Source organism: Sitophilus oryzae, unplaced genomic scaffold, assembly GCF_002938485.1.
Source record: "Sitophilus oryzae breed Bouriz unplaced genomic scaffold, Soryzae_2.0 scaffold_866_pilon_pilon, whole genome shotgun sequence".
Classification (NCBI taxonomy): domain Eukaryota; kingdom Metazoa; phylum Arthropoda; class Insecta; order Coleoptera; family Curculionidae; genus Sitophilus; species Sitophilus oryzae.
Window position 1 is genome coordinate 57767 of NW_022147490.1, and position 23115 is coordinate 80881.

The window sequence follows — 23115 nt, forward strand, 5'->3', positions numbered from 1 at the left end:
ATGCTAGTGGCGCCATTGTGGAAAAAGTGAGAAAATTTTGAACTAAAATGTTTCCCAGGTTGTCAAATATTAACGAAATCCTGAAACCTGAAACTAATCTAAATCAATAACTTTGTCAAAGACAGTCTAAAATGAATTGAAGCGTTACAAAATCATGATAATCTAACAAACATAATATAATACAAACTTTGTTTCAGTAGAATAAATAATATATTTTCTTTTAGATACAGCATTATTTATGCAGCAAAAAATTACCATTTTTCATGGGTTCAATCTGACAACATTGACCAATGTTCCGTTGTTGGTGGCGAGTTATGTCGTTCATACAATTTTGCTGATTTTTTGATAGAAAAAAACTGATTCTTCTGGATTCTGTTTGAGAGTATTCTGTTCCTTAATACCTGCTTAACCTCGTCAAAACGTAAATACCCTTTTATTTTGGTTGTTTTCTATAGTTTTTTTACTTTGCAATTTTTCAATTACATCATCATTGAAAGCTGATATATTTTTCATAATTTTCTTTTTAAAAATCGTGTGTATGGAAATATAGATACATTCCTTGATGTCTCTATTGTACATTAAAAATAAAGTTACTTAGAATAATGCTCCATATACAGAGATTTTTCTTATTTTTTGGACCATTTTTTAGTAGAGTTCAAAGACGTTTTTTATTCCTAAAGAAATTTTTTAGTTCTTTCTTCCCATAGACAAACAAGTACTTTCTACATGTTTTAAAACTAGTCGGTGTTAGTATACCTAAAGGGGACCCCCATTTTCAATAATTATATAATACTTTGAGATAAAATAAAATACTTTTAAACACATATGTTTAATGCTACATCATCATTACATTATCATATTTAAGTTAATAATTTTGCATTGTTTTAATACATACTTATAAGGCCTTAATAATAATTATTTTCTCTTTTAGGAGCTCAGTAATAATACACACCAGCATGTATTATAAAGGCCACCTAAAGGAAGAGTGGGCGACCACTTATATGTATAATCCTGATGTTCGACCATCATTCTGGTTTATGAGTTGGTCTTCCATCATCTTATTAAAAGTAAATTTACTTTATTATTTTAAAATAATTTTAATAACTTATTAAAACAAGTTTATTAGTAGACTAATCATAGCTTTTAAGATATATTTAATATTAATGAATAAGAGTAGAAAATACGTACATAAGGGTTATAGCATAATTAATGAAATGTAATACTATTTGTTTCTTTTTTTGCAGGTTTTCTACAAATTCTGCAACAAATCAATGGATATATACAGTTTCAGGGCAGTACATTTATCCTTTTCATGAATATTACCAACAATAATGCATCGGGACTTATATATAAGTATATCAAAAATTATTTCTTTTGGGTAAATATATTTTTACTGGTTTTTAACACTCATCAGTGGAGTTAAATTTAATGAAGAAAAAAATCCATTTAATCTGTAGGTTACATTTTTATGGTTTCTTATTATCATAGAGAAAATCAGACCCTCTATTTTTAATTTAGCCTAATCTTTTTGATAGAATACTGTCTAGTTAAAAATTCAAGTTGTTTTTGGTTTACTTTTATTTCTCTATAACAGCCTGACTTCCATATATTCTTAATTGTGGAAATAATAATCAGTAATGAGCCAAATATTTTATTGTCTGTATTTCTATGTCTTATTGGTTTGGTAAAATATACTATCTACGTACAGTTTTTCTTGATGTTCTTTATGGTGAACTTTTATTTCTTTATAATAGCTTCACTCTCATATTTTCTTCATTGAAGGCATAATAACATCATTTATCGATTTTATAAATATTCTTTTGACGTATTTCTATGTCTTATTCGTTTGGGGTAAAATATACCATCTACTCAATTTTACTTCATGTTATTTTTGGTTTACTTTCCCTATAATAAATTGATACCCATATTGTGTGTACTTATTTTAGATTGACCCTCTGTAATATGAATGTTTGTGGTAATAATATCAATTATTATCAATTCTCTAAAATATTCCATTGACTGTACTTCTATAAGTCATGTTTTATTTGTATTATTTTTCTTCTGGTGTCAGTCCTCTAATACTTTTTTATGTACCAGGTGGCCAACTAAGAATGGACGTCGGCTGTATCACAGAAACTACTTATCGTATAACTCTAAGAAAAAAATTCTAATAAATAAATCGACCAAGAGAAATCGCCGGAAGTTATTTTCAAGTTCGAAAAATGTCCGCTAGGGGGCGTTTCTCTGATAGCCATTCAGAAAACAGAGTTTTTCTCAAAAATCTGCAGGTGAACAGGTATTTTAAATATTACTATTGTAATCATCGAGAAATTTGCAATTTTTTTGATATAAAGTATTTTGATCTATCTCATAAAATAAAGTGGTGGGGGAAGGATCAAACTTGCTTTTATTAAAATAAGGATAACTCTGGTTTAGTTTACCCGATTTTAACAAACTAGGGCTCGTTTAAAAGAGCTTTTCTTCCTAAATGATCTCCAGTATAAATTTTGTTTCCATTTTTTTTTGTGGTAGCTAGAGGGCGCGATTTGACATCGTAACATATATTGCGCTTTTGCATAAAAGAATTAAATAGGAGGCTATATTTCTCTTTTCACAGTTAAATAGAGCACAAAATTTTCAAAATAGCAGCGCAAACCGCAACTTTCTAGCTTCTCTCTAACCGGAGATATTAAGAGAACAAATAATGTTAGGCTGCCGCTTAGGATTATATGGTCTAAAAATTATAGTAGTAGGCTAGGAAACAAAAAGAGGTAAATTTGTTACGTCAAAATATCAAAACGCTTAAGTTCAGTTTTTATGCATCTGAATTTCGGGCGTTTACTTAAAAAAATGACGTCATAAATATTTAAACGTATTAAATATGTAATTATGTTTAATGTGTTCATTATCATTCATACATATAATTTTTGCCAATTTCTTGGTTAATTATACGTAGGTTAGTTCTCAGATTAAAATGTCCGAAAGTCGGACAATCAATAATTTTATTAAAATTTGTAGGAATTTTGTGCCGCCATATTGACTTTAACAGAAAACGGCCGAATTTCGTATAGCCGAAAACTAGGGGTTTATTTCATGTAACGTCATTACAGTTATTAGTTATTGATCTCCGAAAGTCTGACAATCAATAATTTTATTAAAATTTGTAGGAATTTTGTGCCGCCATATTGACTTTAACAGAAAACGGCCGAATTTCGTATGGCCGAAAACTAGGGGTTTATTTCATGTAACGTCATTACAGTTATTAGTTATTAATCCAAGTTCGTCCTTGATTTCACTTGTTATCGTGTTTTACCTGTTGTTTGTGCTAATTTTTATTATATTATAAAATTTGTGTCGTTTGGGTCACTTTTCATATAACACCGAGGTTGCGAATCTTAACAATACACTACTGGCCCAAATCTACCCTTGATGCAAATAGTTCAGGACCAAGACCGTTGGTCGGTAAATGTTTAGACAGGAATTCTATGATGGCGAATGATTGGACTTTTTTAATTGTCTGAATGAAATGAACTATCCATAATTTCTAAGAAATGAATTGCCATTTTGTTAGGGGTTCCATTATGATGAAAATGCATTTGTTACAATTTGCAGTTGTGCCGCTTATTTTGCTATGAATGTGTGGGGCTTGTTGGATACCACTTCCTTTAGTAGATAGAGACGCTGGAGCGGCATATTTCTATGGCCAGCTAAGTCATCGGCTAAGTCATCAGCCTGGATTTTAATTTATGTGGTCGAATCAAGAACGAACATTGATAAATAACAATTAAATTGTATTAAAATTAAATTAAAATATACGATTTGATATTTTGACGTAACCAATTTACCTCTTTTTGTTTCCTAGCCTACTACTATATTTTTTAGACCATATAATCCTATGCGGCAGCCTAACATGATTTGTTCTCTTAATATCTCCGGTTAGAGAGAAGATAGAAAGTTGCGGTTTGCGCTGATATTTTGGAAATATTGTGCTCTCTATAACTGTGCAAAGAGAAATATAGCCTCATATTTAATTTTTTTAGGCAAAAGCGCAATATCTATAAGAAAAGTTCTTTTTAACGAGACCTAGTTTGTTTAATTCGGGTAAGCCAAACCACAGAGTTATCCTCATTTTAATAAAAGCAAGTTTAACCTTCCCCCACCACTTTATTTTATGAGATAGAACAAAATACTTTACATCAAAAAAATTACAAATTTCTCGATGATTACAATAGTAATATTTAAAATACCTGTTCACCTGCATATTTTTGAGAAAAAGTCTGTTTTCTGATTGGCTATCAGAGAAACGCCTCCTAGCGAACATTTTTCGAACTTGGAAATAATTTCCAGCAATTTCTCTTGGTCGATTTACTTATTAGAATTTTTTTCCCAAAGTTATATGATAAGTAGTTTCTAAGATACAGCCGGCGCGCGGCGTCCATTCTTAGTTGGCCACCCGGTACCTATATGTACTCTTGCCCTAAATTTTAGTTTTGATGGATCCATTTTCATGTCCTTTTTTTAGTTCATATGCCATGAATTGCTGTCATTTTACAGATCCTACTAGTGGCTACTAGTTTGGTTTGCCCGTTTTTAAATATAATTTGATACCCATATTGTGTATACTTATTTTAGATTGACCCTGTATATACATATGAATGTTTATAGTAATAATATCATCATTTATCAATTCTATAAAATATTCCATTGGCTGTATTTCTATTAGTCTCCTTTTATTTGTATTATTTTTCTTATCTAATACTTTTTTTTCTTGCCCCAAATTTTAGTTTTGATGGATTTTCATATTTTTTTTAGTTCATATGCCGTGAATTTTACAAATTATGTTAGTTTGATTTACCCGTGTTTTAATAACACATTTTAAATTTCCACCATAATGTTTAATTTCCAATCAATTCCTGGCGAATTTGCGACTTTTAGCCCCACTTCTGGATTTTTAACATTTTTTTCAATGGATTTTCCTGGTAACTTCAACTCCAGAGCATCATAACTAGCCTCCCCTAAGAGGAGGAGATCTGGGTCACCCCTCACCCCCTAACCCTGATGTTCGGCCATCGATGACCTATGTAGCATGCGTAGGTACCCAAGGGAGTCACCACCCTCTGGTTTACGAGCTAGGTGTTAGTAGTAGTAGTAATGCTAGGGGCTTCGGCCCTTAGCTTCGGCCGGATACGACCTGGCACCCAAGCTACGAGACTTCTTCGTGCACGTATCCCGTGACCCTCGAAGGCGCAGGGGGCGAGATATCTGACACATGATAAGGGGGGTCCCGGTGGATGTCCGCTCGATGGGTAACGAGGATGACCTGAGACGAGGCTGCTTAGCTGGGATGGGAACTGACTGGTGAGGCTTAATCGTCGGCCAAGGGTTAAATCTGATGAAGGGGGGCGAACTTATATGCTCTGGAGAATTTTTCTCTATGTGCTTGTTGTCAAATGTTGACTAGATATTTCTAAGAGGAGGCTAAGCGTAATCTTTAGTCAATTTTCCAGTTCTTATTGACCAGAGACCTCTATATATTTTTTATTATCTAATACTGTTTATTCCATCTTGCTTTGGCCTACCTTTTTTTTACTATTTTGTCTTTTATATTTTATTATTATTAACATATCATTCATCAATGCTATAAACTCTCCAATGATGGTATATTTTGGTGTCATTCATCTGATACTTTTCTAACATATATATTTCATTATTTCTATTGCCTGTATTGCATTATAGTTTTTTTTTTATTAATTTTCGTTTTAATTTTTCAAATTCATCATATATTTATTTCTTTATTTTTCACCCACATTTTTTTTATTGTTGGAATATCATCATTTTCTATTGATTGTCTTGTTTATATATTTGTATTTTTTTTGTGACACCTAAGCCATTTATATTTTCAATTCATTATATCTCTATTTTACTACGAGTATTTGTTTCCAATATTTTCTTCATTACTAGAATGCCATCACTCTCTTCTCAATCATCGGTCTTCAACTCAATCTACTGCTATTCTTCTAAGACTTCTAAGTCTTTGTTCATTTCTATTGTCTACTTAGAATTGTATAGTTTTGGATTAATTTTCTAATTGATTTTTTTATTTCGTTTCTTATTCCTTTTAAAACTGATTTTTTGGATAGGATATTGTACTGCTTTGGAACAACAATTTTTGGACAAGGACAGCTGCACATCAATTCAACCACACTCTTCGTATCATTGGGTTAGGATGTTATTAGGTTGATTAAATTCAACAATCAACAGCGGATTAAGAACGAAATTCATCATTGAAGAGGAAGCTAAATAATTTTAGGTAAACTCTAAAGCGTGTCATTTTTAAAATCAAATATCTTCATAGTATATAAAATGTTAATGTTTCTCTGTGTCGTCTCTACTGAAGTAACGACTTGCTCTAGAACGTTGCTTTTTTTACTAAAAGATAGCTGATTGGCTCTTCTAAAAACTGTTGTCGCCGGATTTTTTGTTTTTCATTTAATTAAAAAAATAAAAAGCATTTTTTCCCTGATGTCGTGGCGGATGCGCCAGGCTTCAACTACTCGTAGTATTTAATATTTATTAAATACTAGTTGAAGCCTGGTATTTACCTAATATAATGTTTCGTAAAATATGTAGTTATAAATTATATTATTTTCAAATAAAATATTTTGGTGCACATTTTATTTAGTTTAGACAACTGAAAATACATCAAGAGTTTAAATTATTTTTATTTTTAGACAAGTATAAAAAATACACTTTACGTATACAGAGTGTCTCATTATCATGCTACGTTTTTTTGGAATCAAAATAAGTTCTTTGAACAAATTTTTTCCTATACAAAAGTGCCTATAATTTGTTCGTTAAAGGGCATCAAGTATTAAAAAAAATTTGTTGTGACGTTTTTTTACAAGAGACAAGAAATGTAGTAAATTAATACTATGAGGACCATTTTGTGAAAAATCAGTCGTTGGAAAATATTTATACTAATATTTATGTATGGATGGGGTAGTCCTTCCCGTACTTTTTCTTGATTTTTGTGAAAGTCAATAATTGTTAAAGCACTTAGCAAAACATAGGTAAAACATCTTAAAAACGTATTTATTTTCTTAAAGTTTGATTCCATCTAACAGACATTTTGAAAAGAGGTAAATTGTGTCCAATGAACTTATTTTGATGGAAATTTGGGACACCCTGTATATAGTTTTCGGTATTTTTTTTTAATTTGGTTTTAGCATTTTATTAAAAGTATTATAATTAAAATATTTCTGAATTACATGTACAGCTAGTTCAACTATGTTTTTTCCCTGTATAACTATTAAAAATAGTTATTTATGTTACTGTAATTTCTATGTACCATATGATCGAAAAAAAATGGCGTCCAATTGGCTTGGAAATGAACATCAATCACACATTCCCCCTATAATTTTACATATAAAATGATGACGATATTTATTTCATAGCCATCGCTGACGCTCTTTTTTTTTCGATCATACGGTATAATATTTTATGTACCCTGTCACTTCACTGATTATTTAAAGTTTTTAAAGTTATGGAATAGTTTTTAATTAAGCTTTTTATTGAACAAATAATTAATTATTTTTTTATACTTTTATTACAGAACCAAGATCCAGAAGTGTAGCGAGAAGATTTACTTAGGTACCTCAACATAGTCTTCAGCATATCCATCAACACTGTTAATTTAATATACATTTATAATAAAATATAATACGTAAATAAATAATAATTAATAATAAATGAGTTTTATTACGCAAAAATATACATATTAGAAAACTGTCTAATCTTGAACAAAAAGAAAAAGCCTTTTAGTATTATCCAAAAAAATATAATATAATATATACTTACACTAAACAACTAACGTGGTCCAGGAATAGACAGTATTCTATATAAAAAGAATACCCTACATTTACCTCTTCGCTCTTATGTACTCCTGATACAAATCCGAGAAAATTCGGCTTTTAATAAAAATTGAACGAAAAATGTTAATCCTTGTCCAAAATCACTGATTTCTATCAGGAACACATTAAGTGCGAAGAGGTAAGGATTAAACTGAGTACCAATATTTACCTCATCGCTCTTATGTGCTCCTGATACATATCCGAGAAAATTCAATTTTTGTCAAAGACTGCACGAAAATTTTTAAACCGGGTCAAAAATCGCCGATTTCTATCAGGAACACTTAAAAGCGAAGAGGTAAGAAGCAAATTTAGTACCACATTTAAATAAAGCATCGATCAACGATATTTCTGCTATCTCTAGCACTTCGAACTCGTTTCCAAACTTCAACCCTTAATATCTCGGAAACTATAAGGGTTAGAGAGGAACGGAACTCGGCTTTCGATAGGCATTTCAACCCTCTATAAGGGCGCAAAACGAGGGCGCGATCGGAGAGCAAAAAATTTTTTGGCGAAAAATGAGGTAAGGGGTTAACCTTCCTTCATTTTTGGCGAAAAATTTTTTTTGTCTCCGATCGCGCCCTAATTATGCACCCTTATAGAGGGTTGAAAGGCGAATCGAATGCCGAGTTCCGTTCCTCGATATCTCTTATATTTCGGAAGTTATGGCCGTTTTTCGAAAAAATCTAACTCATTCTAACTCGTTGGTCGGGTACTCCAATTTTTGCTGGGTCGAAATTATTTTTGGTCGCTTTTGTTAAAAATGAGGAATCTTGAATTTGTATCGGGAACATATGAGCGCGAGGAGGTATATACGTTTGCGATTTTTAAACTACTAAATCACCTTTTCGACCTTATGTGCTCCTGATGGAGATCAAAGACATTCGAACTTGCAACGAAACTTATTTATATATAGAGCAAATGAATTCTCTATCGAATGGCCATAAAAGCACTTACTTCTTTTGCTTCGTCGTATTATCTGGATTAGTTTGACTGTTCCATTGCTATCAGGAGAACATAAGAGCAAGGAGATGAATAATTGTATCTTTTGGAGTTTTATATACTTGATCTTTTTACTAGAAGTAATTTTCAAAGAAAACAAAAAGTAATTTTAATAGTTTTATTTATCCATAATAAACTACTGGACACATACACACATATATTTGACAAAGATAGTTAAATCTAAATAAAAGTAAATTTATTCTAATTAGTATTGCTAAACTAATAAACAGTGTAAACGATCTAAGTTTTATGATCAAAGAGGCTTTGATTTTGATGGTTAAAAATAAAGGTAATCCTACACTCACCGGCACGAAAAACGGGCAAAACGCAACTTTGATGCATTTTGAAGTTTTATACAGGGTGTTTCAAAACAAATGCGAAAAACTTCAGGAGGGGTAGTAAAATAAAGGGTAGTTTGCTTTATAAACGTTGGGTCAAAAGTCAACCATTAGGGAGATATCGCGGTATAAAGATGGCGGAAATATAATAAGTTTTTATTTTTTTTTCTTGAACACGAAAAGCGGTCGACTAATGAAATTTTATGGAAGCATTACTGTTACGAAAACACACTTTCTGGTAATTTTCTCACTTTTTTAAAAAGAGTGGAAGGGGTTGAAATAAATTACCCCTATCATCTTTGTAAGATAAGATTTTGTAATTTGTAAGATAAAACTTTTTTATCTCTTGTGTTTTGATAAAACTCACCGATTTGAAATTAACAAATAAAATGTAACGCCTTACATGTCAAGACAAAAAACATTTTCAGATTAGATCTAGTGGGCTGCTGTTATTCTTTTAGGAAAAAATCTAGTCGGCCGCTGTCACTTTTTAGGATGATTCTAATATTATTTTATTCGACATTACTTTACTGCAATACGTTATTATCTAGATAATTATTATCGTTATTATCACTATATTCGTTATCTAAAAATGTGTTTTGTCCTGACATGTAATGCTTTACATTTAATTTTTTAATTTCAAATCGGCAAATTTTATCAAAAAAACACAAGAGATAAAAAAATTTCTAAACAAACTAAACTCTCCAAATTATTTTTTTTGCATGTATTTGACCTAACCAAAACCAAATGCATGGTTTTAATGTAAAAATTAAGAAAAAATGTTAGTGTGTTCTTCAAAAGCGAATATCTCCTACAAAAATATAGTTATTGAGATGAACTTTTTAAATTTCATACTGTCTTAACATATTAACACTTAACATCTCAACACAGGGTGTTTCAAACCTTCACCAAAATATCAACATATTAGGTGCTAAAAAGTGAAGTAATTTAGCTACATATTGCTTAATAAATCATTAAAATCGGCACATTAGGACAATATATTAAACTTTATATATGAAAATTTTAAGGTGCCCGTTTTTCTTGCTGGTGAGTGTATTTTCCATAAGTATTGTTTATTTATCATTATACAAAGTCAAGAATAGTTAAACTAATTATGGTGTAAAATACACGTAAAAAACTGTAAAAAATGTAAAAAACTTAAAAGCAAAGAAATACATTGTTCTCTACATACATTATTTTTGCCTATAATTCGATCTCTACATAAAAGAGAAGATATATTAACAATAAAATAACTAAACATAATTAAATAAATTAAACAATATAATAGAAAAAACTGGCCTCCAGTTGGCTTTTAAATTACAATTTATGAAATTCCCCATATAAATATAATTTAGAAAATTCTTTAATTTAGAAAATATAAAATGACTAAATTTCTAAACCATCTCTGACGCCGTTTTTTTTTCAATCGAATGGTATCTTTTGTACATTGCAATAACAGTTAACAGCGTTTTCAAAGAAGCTTTACATAAAACCTAAAAAATACCTTATAATATAATATATAACTACTAATTCCACACGTAAAAAACTAGTTATATTCTTGTAATAAACTTGTTTTTTACATGTAAAGAACTATTTTTCTACATCTAAAAATATTTCTTTACTATAAGATTTTAATCAACAACCATCCGTGGTTTTAATCACATTATATGCATATTTAATTATCATATACAGGATGAGTCTTAAATTAGCGCTTTTTAGTTAAAAAACATAATTTCTTGATAATATGCAAGAAAGAATTAAATTTACAAGAAACAAAACCCAGAAAAGATCCAGTGGTTCGAAAAATTTAAGCAAAAAATAATTTTTGTTTGGAAATTTTCAAAGTAAAATAACTCTGTTATTTTGGACTTCTAAAAAACTTTTTTTTTTAAAAAGGTAGAGAGAAAACATATACAGAGCGGTCCGAACTGTATTCCGGAAACTTTGGCAGCATCTTCTGCAGATAAAAATAAGTAAAATAGTTCGTATAACGGTTAACCAATTGAAGCCTTTAAATACAACCAATGAAATTAATATCGTATCAACCAGTTCCAACGTATCGTCGGACAACAGATGCATAAAAATCAAGCTTAAATGTATGTCCTAAAATGCTTAGTTTCGGAGATACAGGGTGTAGAAGTTTCATTTTTATTTCGATTTTTTCTAAATAATTTCTTAAGTGACGTCAATATCTGGATGAAAATTGGTGTCTGGGAGTTTTGTGATACGAGAAATTTGATTTTGATGTCAAAATGACTCCTATTTGTACGGGGCGCCACCTACATGCGTTTTGACTGTTTTGAAGAGTAATAACTTTTCGACGGTACCTGTATAAAACTACTGACTAAAAAAATATACATTTCCATGATTTTTTACGTAAAAATGTCTCTTGGTAAAAATCGCTACGAGCAACCGTTCTCAAGATATTTAAAATGGAAATAGTCAATACATAGTCATTATTGACAAAAAAATAAGCACACGTTGAATAGAGTTATTTGACTGAAATAATACATTTTTATTTTTTTAAATTAATCATAAATTTTTCTGCGAAATAATGATGATTAAACAGTTTCTGTTGAACTTTTGGCACAAAAACATTTCAAATTTAAGATTTCAGTCTAATAACTATTTGGTCAACATGTTTAATTTGTCAATGATAACAGGTACAGATAATTTCAATTTCAAATATCTCGAGAACCATTACTCGTAGCGATTTTTACCAAGAGACCTTTTTTATGTAAAAAAAGTTGTAAATGTATATTTTTTACTCAGTAGTTTTATACAGGTATGGATGAAAAGTTATTACTCTTCAAACCAGTTAAAGCATATGTAGGTGGCGCCCTCTACAAGTAGGAGTCATATTGACATGAAAATCAAATTTCTCATGCCCAAAAACCTCTAGATACCAATTTTCATACAAATATTGACGTTACTTCTTAAATTATTTGGAAAAAATCGAAATAAAAATGAAATTTCTACACCCTGTATCTCCGAAACTAAGCATTTTAGGACATACACTAAACGAACTTTTTTACTTATTTTAATCTGCAGAATATGCCGCCGAAGTTTCCGGAATACAATTCGGACCACCCTGTATTTCTTTTATCGAGATCTACCAGCTCTGAAAATATTTGCAGTTATTAAAGACTCACTCTGTATAGGTATAACTTAACTAAAACATTACACTTAAATATCTCATCTGTAACCAATATAAATAGTACTCTAATTATTAATATGACCTAACATTTTTGAAATATAAAAACTTATATTAATTTTAATGTAATTCCTCATAGAAAATGATTCTTTATCCATGCTTAAAGCCTCCTTGATTAGAAAACTTTTTTATTGTACAGTATAGAGTTCCAAGAAAATGATCAAGAATAAAATTAAAATTTAAATAATCTTGAATTCTGCATTTTTATTTTTTATACAACTGGAATCTACTGGAATATAGACTTTTATGATATAAGAATTTTTTTAACTTAAATATTTAAAAAGTTTATAAATAAATTACAGAATTCAAAAACATTTTTCATCAAATATGTAAACATTTGTACAAAAAATATCATAAAACTTTTAAAACAAAATGTTCAGTGTTTCTAAAGTCTTCTTGAGATGTGTGCAGAAGAAATCTCCTTGAAATACAGAAGTACCAGTACTAGCTGCAGTTGTTGTAGAATGATTTTCAAAAATCTGAAAATAAGAAGGTTTATAAATAAATTTGAAATTAATTAAAAAAATGTTTAATGTGTGTAATATAAATAAAATATTACTAAAACTACTATAACAAACTAAAGGTCATAATAATATTAATAAAAAAATGTAGTGTAACTTACCTGAAACTATTTAGTTCCTCTTCAATGACAGATTTTATCCTCAGTCCATTGTTGAATGTTGAATTTAATCAAGCTAAGGACATCTTAAAGAGGGCGGTTGAATTGAAGTGCAGCTGTCCCAAAAAATCCTTGTTCCAAAGCAGTACAATATCGCATTCAAAAACTCAATTAAAAAAATTAAGAAAATTTAAGTTTAGATTTACTCTGTAAGGTATGAAAACAGACAATAGAAATAAAGTGCCTTAGAGAAAGAAAGTCACAAAATGACATGAATAAAAAAATTAAAAAAAATTATACAAGTAAATGAGGTTTTAGCAATTTGAACATATAGAAAACGAATAGAAAATTTCACAGAATAAAAATAATAGGAAACAAATACAGAACAGAGGTATGTAGAATTAAAAAAAAGCATAAAAATGAGCGACGAACTAAGAGAAGTCTTAGAAGAATGACACAAAAAAATTACAATTATATAATATAATTGACGAATGATAGAAAAATATTAATGAATCATAGATATAAAACAGGAAAAAATATAGGAAACAAATAATGACATAAAGTATGTCTCAGAAAAGTCTCAGAAGAATGACCTAAAAAAATTATAACAATATATAAAAAAGACAATCAATTGCAACAGTTTATAGAAATGATAAATTATGACACTCTCATATGGAAGAAAGTATGAGAGAAAAATAACGAAACATAGAGGTATGATGAAATGAAAAAATTGGCATGAAAATTAGAGATAAATTGGATAAACAATGGCATAAAAATGGATAAAAAAATATATAATTCTATTAAGGCAATAGAAATGTTGAAATAAGTCTTAGAGAAATCTCAGAAGGATGATACACAAAAAAGACAATCATTGGAAGAGTTTATAGCATTGATATATGATGATATTCTAATAATAAAGAAAATATAGAAGACAAAAATTGTGTAATAGAGGTAGGCCAAAATCAAGAGAAAAAAATAAAGAAGTATGTGATAAATAAAAGGTGGCCAAAGATTATGCTTTACAAGCACAAGTTCCTCCAGAGCATATAAGTTCGCCCCCCTTTATCAGATTTAACCCTTGGCCGACGATTAAGCCTCACCAGTCAGTTCCCATCCCAGCTAAGCAGCCTCGTCTCGGGTCACCCTCGTCACCCATCGAGCGGACATCCACCGGGACCCCCTACAGGCGGACCCCCCTCATCATCTTCAATGTGTCCGATATCCCGCCCCCTGCCTCTTCGAGGGTCACGGAATACGTGCACGAAGAAGTCTCGGAGCTTGGGTGCCAGGTCGTATCCGGCCGAAGCCTCTAGCATTAGAACACCTAGCTCGTAAACCAGAGGGTGGTGACTCCCTTGGGTACCTATGCATGCTACATAGGTCATCGATGACCGAACATCAGGGTTAGAGGGTGACCCGGGTCTCCTCCTCTTAGGGGGGGGCTAGTTATGATGCTCTGAAGTTGAAGTTACCAGGAAAATCCATTGGAAAAAATGCTAAAAATGCAAAAGTGCCAAAAAACGAAAAAATGGCAAATTCGCCAGGAATTGATTGGAAATTTATCATTATGGTATGGAAGTTTTAAATGTATTATTGAAACACGGGCCAAATCAAAACTAATATAATCCGTAAAATTCATGATGGCATATGAACTGAAAAAAATTATATGAAAATGGACCCATCAAAACTAAAATTTGGGGCGAGAAATTACACAAACAAAAAAGTATTAGAAGAATGACAGCATAAGAAAAATAATACAAATAAAAGAAGACTTATAGAAATACAGTTAATGGAATATTTTATAGAATTGATAAATGATATTATTCCCACAAACAATAACATAATATACAGGGTGAATCCTGAATATACAAGGTATCAGTTTATTATAGGGAAATGGAAAGTAAACCAAAAATAACATGCAGTTTACCAAACAAATAAACTATAGAAATACAGTCAAAGGAACATTTATAGAATCGATAAATGATGTTTTATTTCCATACAATGAAGAAAATCTTGGAGCGAAGCTATTATCCAGAAATAAAAGTTAACCATAAAAAACATCAAGTAGAATTCTAAGTAGACAGTATATTTTACCAAACAAATAAGATATAGAAATACAAACAATAAAATATTTGGCTCATTACTGATTATTATTTCCAATATTAAAAATATATGGAAGTCAGTTAATAAGTCAATCAGTCAATAATTGTTATAGAGAAATAAAAGTAAACCAAAGACAACTTGAATTTTTATCTAGATAGTATTCTATCAAAAAGAAAAATTAGCCTAAAATAAAACTAGAGGGCCTACTAGGGGATTTTTTCTACGATAATAAAAACCATAAAAATGTAACCTAGAGACTGAATGGATTTTTTTCTTCATTAAATTTAAAAATGATAAACTCCACTGAAGAAGATTAAAATCCAGTAAAAATATATTTACCCAAAAGAAATACAGTTTTTGATATACTTATAAGTCCTGATGCATTGTTGGTAATATTCATGAAAAGGATAAATGTACTGCTCTGAAACTATATATATCCATCGATTTGTTGTGGAAAATCTGTAAAAAAAATGAAAATATATAGTATTACATTTGATTAATTATGCTATAATTCGTATGTATTTTCTACTTATTCATTAATATTAAATATATCTTAAATTTTTTTTTTAAATAATAAAATAAATTTACTTTTCATAAGATTATGGAAGACCAACTCTTAAACCAGATCGATGGCTGAACATCTGGATTGTGTAAGTGGTCGCCCACTCTTCTTTTAGGTGGTCTTTGCTGATGTCTATTATTATTAAAAGCTCCTAAAAAAGGAAATAATAAATATTAAGGCCTTATATGTTTAAAACAATGTAAAATTGCTAATAAATATGATGATGTAATGATGAGTATTAAACATGTGTTTAAAAGTATTTTATTTTATCTCAAAGTATTATATAATTATTGAGAATGGGGGCCCCCTTCAGGTATACTAACACCGATTCATTTTAAACGACGTAGAAAATACTTGTTTGTCTATGGGAATAAACAACTAAAAAATTCAATCAGGAATAAAAAACTTCTTTAAACTCTACTAAAAAATGGTCCAAAAAATACCAGAAATCTCTAAATATGGAGCATTATTCTAAGTAACTTTATTTTTAACGCACAATAGAGACATTAAGGAATGTATCTATATCTCCAGACACACGATTTTGAAAAAGAAAATAGGAACAATCAGCTTTGAATGATGATGTAATTGTAAAATTTTAAAGTGATAAATACTATAGAAAACAAACGAAATAGTGAATACTTACATTTTCACGAGGTCAAGCATGCGTTAAGGAACAGAATACACTCAAATAGTATCCAGAAAAATCAGTTTTCTATCAAAAAATCAGCAAAATTGTAAAAGCGACATAACTTCTTATTAACAACGGAAAACGTCGTACTGTCAATGTTGTCAGATTGAACACATGGTCATTTTTTGTTGCATAAATAACGCTATGTCTAAAAAAAATAATTACGAAGATAATATCATAGATAATATTTCGAAAATATATTATAAAAAAAGTTCGTATTATGTGTTTGTTGGATTTGTCATGATTTTGTAATGGTTTAATTAATTTTATACTGACAAAAAAACATTCATTTAGCTTCGTTTCAGGATTTTCCTAATATCTTGGCAACCTTGAAAACACTTTAGTTCAAAATTTTCTCACTTTTTCCACAATGGCGCCACATGCAATCTTCTTCTTTTTCATATTATAGGTCTTAAAAGTACCAAAACCAAAGAATAAAAGTAATGTTCTTCTGGGGGAACTGAGGAACGCGGTTTCGATTCCGCGTAATCAAAGTAAGCACCTGTCTAGTTAACTGGACCACAGAATTAGACTGCAAAAAAGAGAATATAAACACCACTTTTTTGAGAGAAGAAGTGAGGTTAGATGTCTTTATATCGTGACAGTTTATGTCAGATTGTTTTTATTTACGCAATTATTCATGATGAGTACCATTCAAGAAAGATTGCAATTAAAACGAGAACCACTAGACAAATGGTCGATTAGGGAACAATTATGTCTAGCCTCTGCTGTTGCCCGAAGTGGGGACCAAAACTGGATGTCCGTCAGTAGAGCCTTAAAACCCTTCGGTGAACCTAATCGGCCGGCAGATTGGTTTCACCAGAAGAACTGTGCCGCACAATATGGGGCCTTGTTGGGTAACGTTGAGACACCTAAACGTAAAAAGAGAATTTCGGGCGGAGTTGAAACAGGCATAGAAACACCAGCCGAATGCATACTTAAACGGCTCTTGGCTGAAAGGCAAGCCGAGTTGAAGAAGCTGCTAGCTGACGAGAAAGCCGAATTTCAAAAACTCCAAGAGCATATGAAACTACTACAATCAGGTTAGCTTTCTTCTTAGTGTACTCAATGTTTTCTGGAGTGCCTATTTGTTTATTTTATAAGTTGTATTGTGTATCGCAGACTAACTTTTGGTTAGTCTGTGGTTGTATCTATCTAATTTGGATTTGTTGGAGTTGTGTCTATAACATATTGATTTATTTTTATTTATAGCAGAAGTATTATTTATGAACAGTATTTTTTTAAGGTTAATGTTAAGGGTAAGGCATAGGGTAAGGTAAGGACTAATACTCAAAGTATGAACCCACCATAAGTGTTTTGAATTAACTTTGTACTTTGTACTAGTTGTCTACTATATACTAGTTATTAAAATAATTTATAGTCTCAGTTTTAGTCAAAATTCTTGACACAATTTTTGTTTTGAGTTGATTTTTTTATACAGGGTGATGATAATAAGGAAATTTCAATACTTTGGGTATATATTTTAGGCCAAAAATTACACATAAAAGTGTATATAAATATATACCCGCTAGCCCTTCGTTTTTGCGATACAAGGTTTTATAGCTTTAAATTAATGGTTCTATTTTTTTTTAATAAAATCTATGATAATGTAAGTATTATAATTCAAATATCTCGAAAATGGTTGTTCATATCAACTTTTAATTTTAATAAGTATTATACCTTTCTGACATAAAAATAACCATCATTTATATTATTCACAAATGCAACACAGGGTTGAATCAAAAAGTTATGGTTATTTGAAAGAGTAGAAAGACATTTTGGTGGCGTGGCGCCTCCTACAAGCAACTGCTATATTCTATACTAAGATTAGAATAGAATTTGTCATACCAAAAACCACCGCATGCCAATTTTGAGTCCAATGTTATTATATTAATATTGCCAATATTATTATTACTTTATATTACTAACTTATATCTCAAAAAGGAAAGCCTTGCGGACACATATTTATTTAGACTTTTATGGTTATTTTTGGGTCTTGAATACGCACCTCATTTGACATTTCCTCATGAATCGCCTTGTATACTGGGTGTTACTATTATTGAGATATTGAAAATTAATTTAAATTCAAAGTACTTGTACTTATATCACTAGTGATAATCAGTTTACTTTCGTGACATTTATGGAAATATGGCTGACACTGTAAATTTCGGCTCTTTTAAGAGTTTATTTTTATTTTGTCAGAGAATCTTATTGAAAAAAACATATAAACAGGGAGTCCCATTTAAAAAAATCCATAGGTACCGCTCGCACAGCAGCAAACACACATCCAATTTAATTTAATTTTAATTTATTTTAATTCAACTATGACCATGTTAATAAAAATAAATAAACTAGAATGTGTCTTTTTACTTACTAACTATTTGAGTTGCTTTGTTTTTTAACAGATTTACAGACTTACTATTTTATGTATATTTATTATGATACTGATTAAATATCAATAATAATTACACAACGAAATAATTTTACTTAACAATTTGAATGCTATAATAACAATTTGAATTATTTACTGACGAAATAAAATATTTAGGTAAAATAACTGAAGAGCAACTGGACAAATGGTGCAAGGAGATCGACGAGGAAGAGCAAAAAAGTCAGCAGGAAGCCGCAGCTCACTCCAAGTGGTTGAAACAAAGAGACTTGAAAAAACAGGAAATAGAAAGAGCTTGGCGACCTCTAAAATCACCTTATCCCGTAGCCGGTCAGAAAAGAAAACTATCCGATGGTCTGGATGAGTTCGGAGAATCTGAATTTGATGATAGCAATACTCAGCAGTATCAGCAACACCAGCAACAGCCACCGCATTACTCGCAACATCATGTCGGTCATATCCAGATCCAAGAGTCTTCTAGACCTGCGCTGTCTCCCCTTCTCACCAGTTTACTGAAGTCTCCTTCTCAAGTTCCAAACGTGTCCGCCGTATCCACCTCTATTCTACATAGCGCCATCACGAGTCAAGGCAACCAGCAGAAGATCAACCCGCAAGGAAGCGCGGCGAATCCTACAATAGCCAGCTTATTAAATTCATCTGCCGGAGTCTCGGTTTCGGCCAGTCTTCAACAGCTTGTGAGCACGGCGATTGGACAAGACCAAAGCCACAACCACTCTCAGCCTTTGGACACTGACATGTTGGACGACGAGGCCAACTTAAAAATTGACGATTTAGCCAACAGTATATTAGTGCAAGACGGTCCTTTGCCGGAGATCAAGAAAGAAGAGGTTGACGACATTATATCGGAGATAATAGAAAACGCTCAGGATATAGTCGCTGATCCTGACCAGCATTTGCAGCTAGACGGTAATGGTGACATCAATATTAATTTAGAGTTAGACGATTTAGACGAAGAAGTCATTTCTCTCGAAGAACCTCCAAAAAAGGACGCGCTTGAAGTCGAGAAACCTACTGAAAAACCGGTTCTCCTTCCAGTAGTCGATCCTTTCGAATTCCAAGAAGACCCCGTGTTATTTCAGTCTCCTACAAAACCATCGGCTATGAAGCAGGACAGCGGTCAGTATGTACCTCTGTACCAACAACAGTCCCCTGTTAAGATTGATGAATCGAAGAAACTGATAGAAAAACCGGAAACTCCCCCAGTTTCTGAAGGGGAATCTGAAGAAAGGATTATTGAGCATTCCAAGCCGACACAACGAAGTAAAAGCATGTCCGGTTCGGTAGAAATTGTTGAGGTACAGTCTGAAGAACAAGCTAGTGAGAACAAGTTAAATAAGTCCCAGATTCAAAGTATTGTACATTCAAACAGAGTAGATCAGGAAGCTGAAAAAAACATTGAACAATTACTCAGGGATGATAATTTTGAAGATACGCCTTTGAAGGATGAAAAGATGGAAGATGATATAAAATCTGATGAGAACGAAGTAGATATGAAGAAAAACGAAAACCTTGAAGAACCGATTATGGAAATGTCTCCAGCTTTAAAGGTGGAAGAAGACGATAAAGCTAATATGAGCATAGGAAATTCATCCGAAGTGAATCTTGAGGGTACAATATCATCAGATTTAGTTGACGAGCTCTATGGAAACGTCAATATGGAAGTGAAAATTGACAAGACCGGAAAAACTAGGCGAGACTATTCCAGAAATAAAAAGAAAGAAGATAAATCCTTTGACATGTTTCTGACTGTTGAGAAGACAGACCAGTCTGAAACTACCGAAGAGTCGTTGTTTAATATTAAAAGAGAAGTGGAGAAAAAGGAGTTTTATAAAAATCGCTTGAAGTCTGAGAACGAGAGGTCGAACAGTCCCTGGACTGAAGAGGAAGATAACATAGCTAGGGGCGCTAAAAGAAGATATTCAACTCCGGGAACTCCGATTGACTCGCTACCAAACTCACCGGCATCCAGTAGCTTCTATGATGACGACAAAGATTACAGGAACTGGAAAAAGTCAGTGATGCTCGTGTACAATCGGCTGGCTTCCAACAAGTACGCCTCCTTATTCTCAAAGCCCATAACCGACGACCAGGCTCCGGGATACAGTACTCTAGTCTACAGGCCGATGGATCTACTCACCATCAAGAAAAACATCGACAACGGTGTGATCAGGACGTCTTTGGAATTTAAACGTGACGTGATGCTGATGTTCACCAACGCCATTATGTACAATAAAACGAACGATCTGGTTTACAGTATGGCGTTGCAGATGCAACAAGAGTCGATGAATCCGATCGAGATTTTGTTGCAAGCTCAAGGCCAGGTGGACGCTCCTTTGAGAAGAGAGACCAGAACTAGCGAGTCGAGCTGTAAGAGGAAGAAGGTTGCCGAGGATGTGAAGATTAAAAAGAAGAAGGAAGACTAGGGGTACGAGTTGCGGTGTTCTGGAGAGGTTTTCGATTACAGTCATTGTTTTTGATGACTGAGTTTTGTCCAGACCCGAGCTTATACCAGTTAGTGGTGTAAAATATTGTAAATATCTCATCTATTGTAGTGATAATTAAAAAAAATATACTTTGTATAGTCTGAATATTATTTAAAAGCACGCATTCATATGGTTGGTACATTTAGGATAGAATCTTTGTATTTTCGTTCGTATTTTTTTTTTCATTTAAATGCGATTTCAAAGTGAGATGAATGACATAATATCCACCATTATCACCATTAAGTAAGACAGTTAAAATTATGTATTGTAAATAATCATCTATATTACCGGGATTTAGAAAATAGTCTTGGAATAATATAATTAGTAATTGTACATATTTAAATGATTGGTACAATTCTATACTATAAAGAAATTTTTGTATTTTTTTTAAATAATAATTGTTCTTGATCTTTAAATTTTTTGTTTTATATATTTATTATTTAGATCTCATCTCAAAGTGTTCGATTTACACTCATTATTTTAGATTACTGAGCATTGTTCAGACCAGAGCTTATACTAAGTGGTATAAAAATATTGTAAATAGATCACCCATTTGGTGAAAATTAGAGAGTATTCTTTGTAGTCTGCGCATTTTCCAGACCAGCACTTTTAAACACAAAATTATATTGTAAATAATTCTTCTGTTTTAGTAAGAACTAGGAAATATGCTTTGTGTAGGTATTTATAAATGATACCATCAAATTTAGAATTAGAAAATAAGCTCAAGCATTGTTTGATAGCCTTAGAAATAAATAGACTATTTAAAGTACCATAACGTGTTTAATTTTTTACTCTACTTCTTAAGATGAAGTCAATAACTGATAATTTTTTACAACAGAATAAAAAAGAAAAGCATGTATTGACGTAGACAATTTGAAATAAGCTACTTTAAAAAAAAAAAAAAAAAAAAAAAAAAATTGTGAGTGCACTATACTGGGTGTTGAATCGTTGGACGGGACATAGGAAATCCCATGTAAATTTTAATGGGGTCAATTATTGGCTTCCCTAATTATTTTAGAGAATAATTCTATTTAGGTTTATTCAAGAGCACTAAAACCCGTATTCAAAAGAATAACTTTAGATATTTTTGATTAGCTCGTTTACGAGTCATTGCCGATTTCTTTTTAAATATTTCTCCTTTCTTAGGGCCCTCTGTATTTACTTATGAGCACCAGTACGGCACCAGTCAAGGTAAAAGATAACTGTCAAATGAAGTTGTCATTTCAGAAATTTACCTATTTAGTGCTTTATTATTATTGAAAATTCATTCCTACATCGGAAATCTTAAAGATGTATTTATAAATACAAATTAATATGAATTAAAGTAAAATAAAGTAATCAATTACAAGGTTAATTATAGTATTATTACAATATTCAATAACTATTAAATTGTTAGTATTGAATAGTATTTATGTCGTTTCAAAATTCGAAACGCTGTAGTGTGATCTATTCCTATTTCGTCCTCAAGTTTCCTTGTGCTGATCTTTCCATCGTTCTCTTCCACGCACAACAAAACTTCCAAGTCGGTATCATTTCTTGCATCTTCTCTTTGTTCCTGCCTTGCAAATAGATAAATTTCTGAAATGACAACTTCATTAGACAGTTATCTTTTACCTTGATTGGTGCTCATAAGTAAATACAGGGCCATAAGAAAGGAGAAATATTTAAAAAGAAATCGGCGATAACTCGTAAACGGGCTAATCAAAAATATCTAAAGTTATTCTCTTGAATGTGGGTTTTAGTGCGCTTCAATAAACTTAAATAGAATTATTCTCTAAAATAATTAGGG

The 23115-nt window shown here is 31.3% G+C and overlaps 1 protein-coding gene and 1 long non-coding RNA gene across 2 annotated transcripts; both read left to right on the plus strand.

Moving 5' to 3' along the window:
* Window positions 1-111: 111 nt before the first annotated feature.
* On the plus strand, window positions 112-7728 carry LOC115890468. The gene is made up of 5 exons (XR_004051650.1): window positions 112-421; window positions 932-1067; window positions 1245-1378; window positions 6141-6310; window positions 7613-7728. It is a non-coding gene; the product is annotated as an uncharacterized LOC115890468 (long non-coding RNA).
* Window positions 7729-17018: 9290 nt separating this feature from the next.
* Window positions 17019-22095, plus strand: LOC115890465 (bromodomain-containing protein 8). The gene is made up of 2 exons (XM_030910707.1): window positions 17019-17476; window positions 18982-22095. Exons 1-2 carry the CDS (start codon window positions 17074-17076, stop codon window positions 21264-21266), a joined length of 2688 nt encoding a protein of 895 aa, XP_030766567.1. The 5' UTR covers window positions 17019-17073; the 3' UTR covers window positions 21267-22095.
* Window positions 22096-23115: the final 1020 nt, after the last annotated feature.

Excerpts from the sequence above, each read along its gene's own strand:
- LOC115890465 (XM_030910707.1), top strand. The coding sequence starts at position 17,074 with ATGATGAGTACCATTCAAGAAAGATTGCAATTAAAACGAGAACCACTA. Across the intron at positions 17,477-18,981 it reads TATGAAACTACTACAATCAG|GTAAAATAACTGAAGAGCAA; the intron begins GTTAGCTTTCTT and ends TAAAATATTTAG.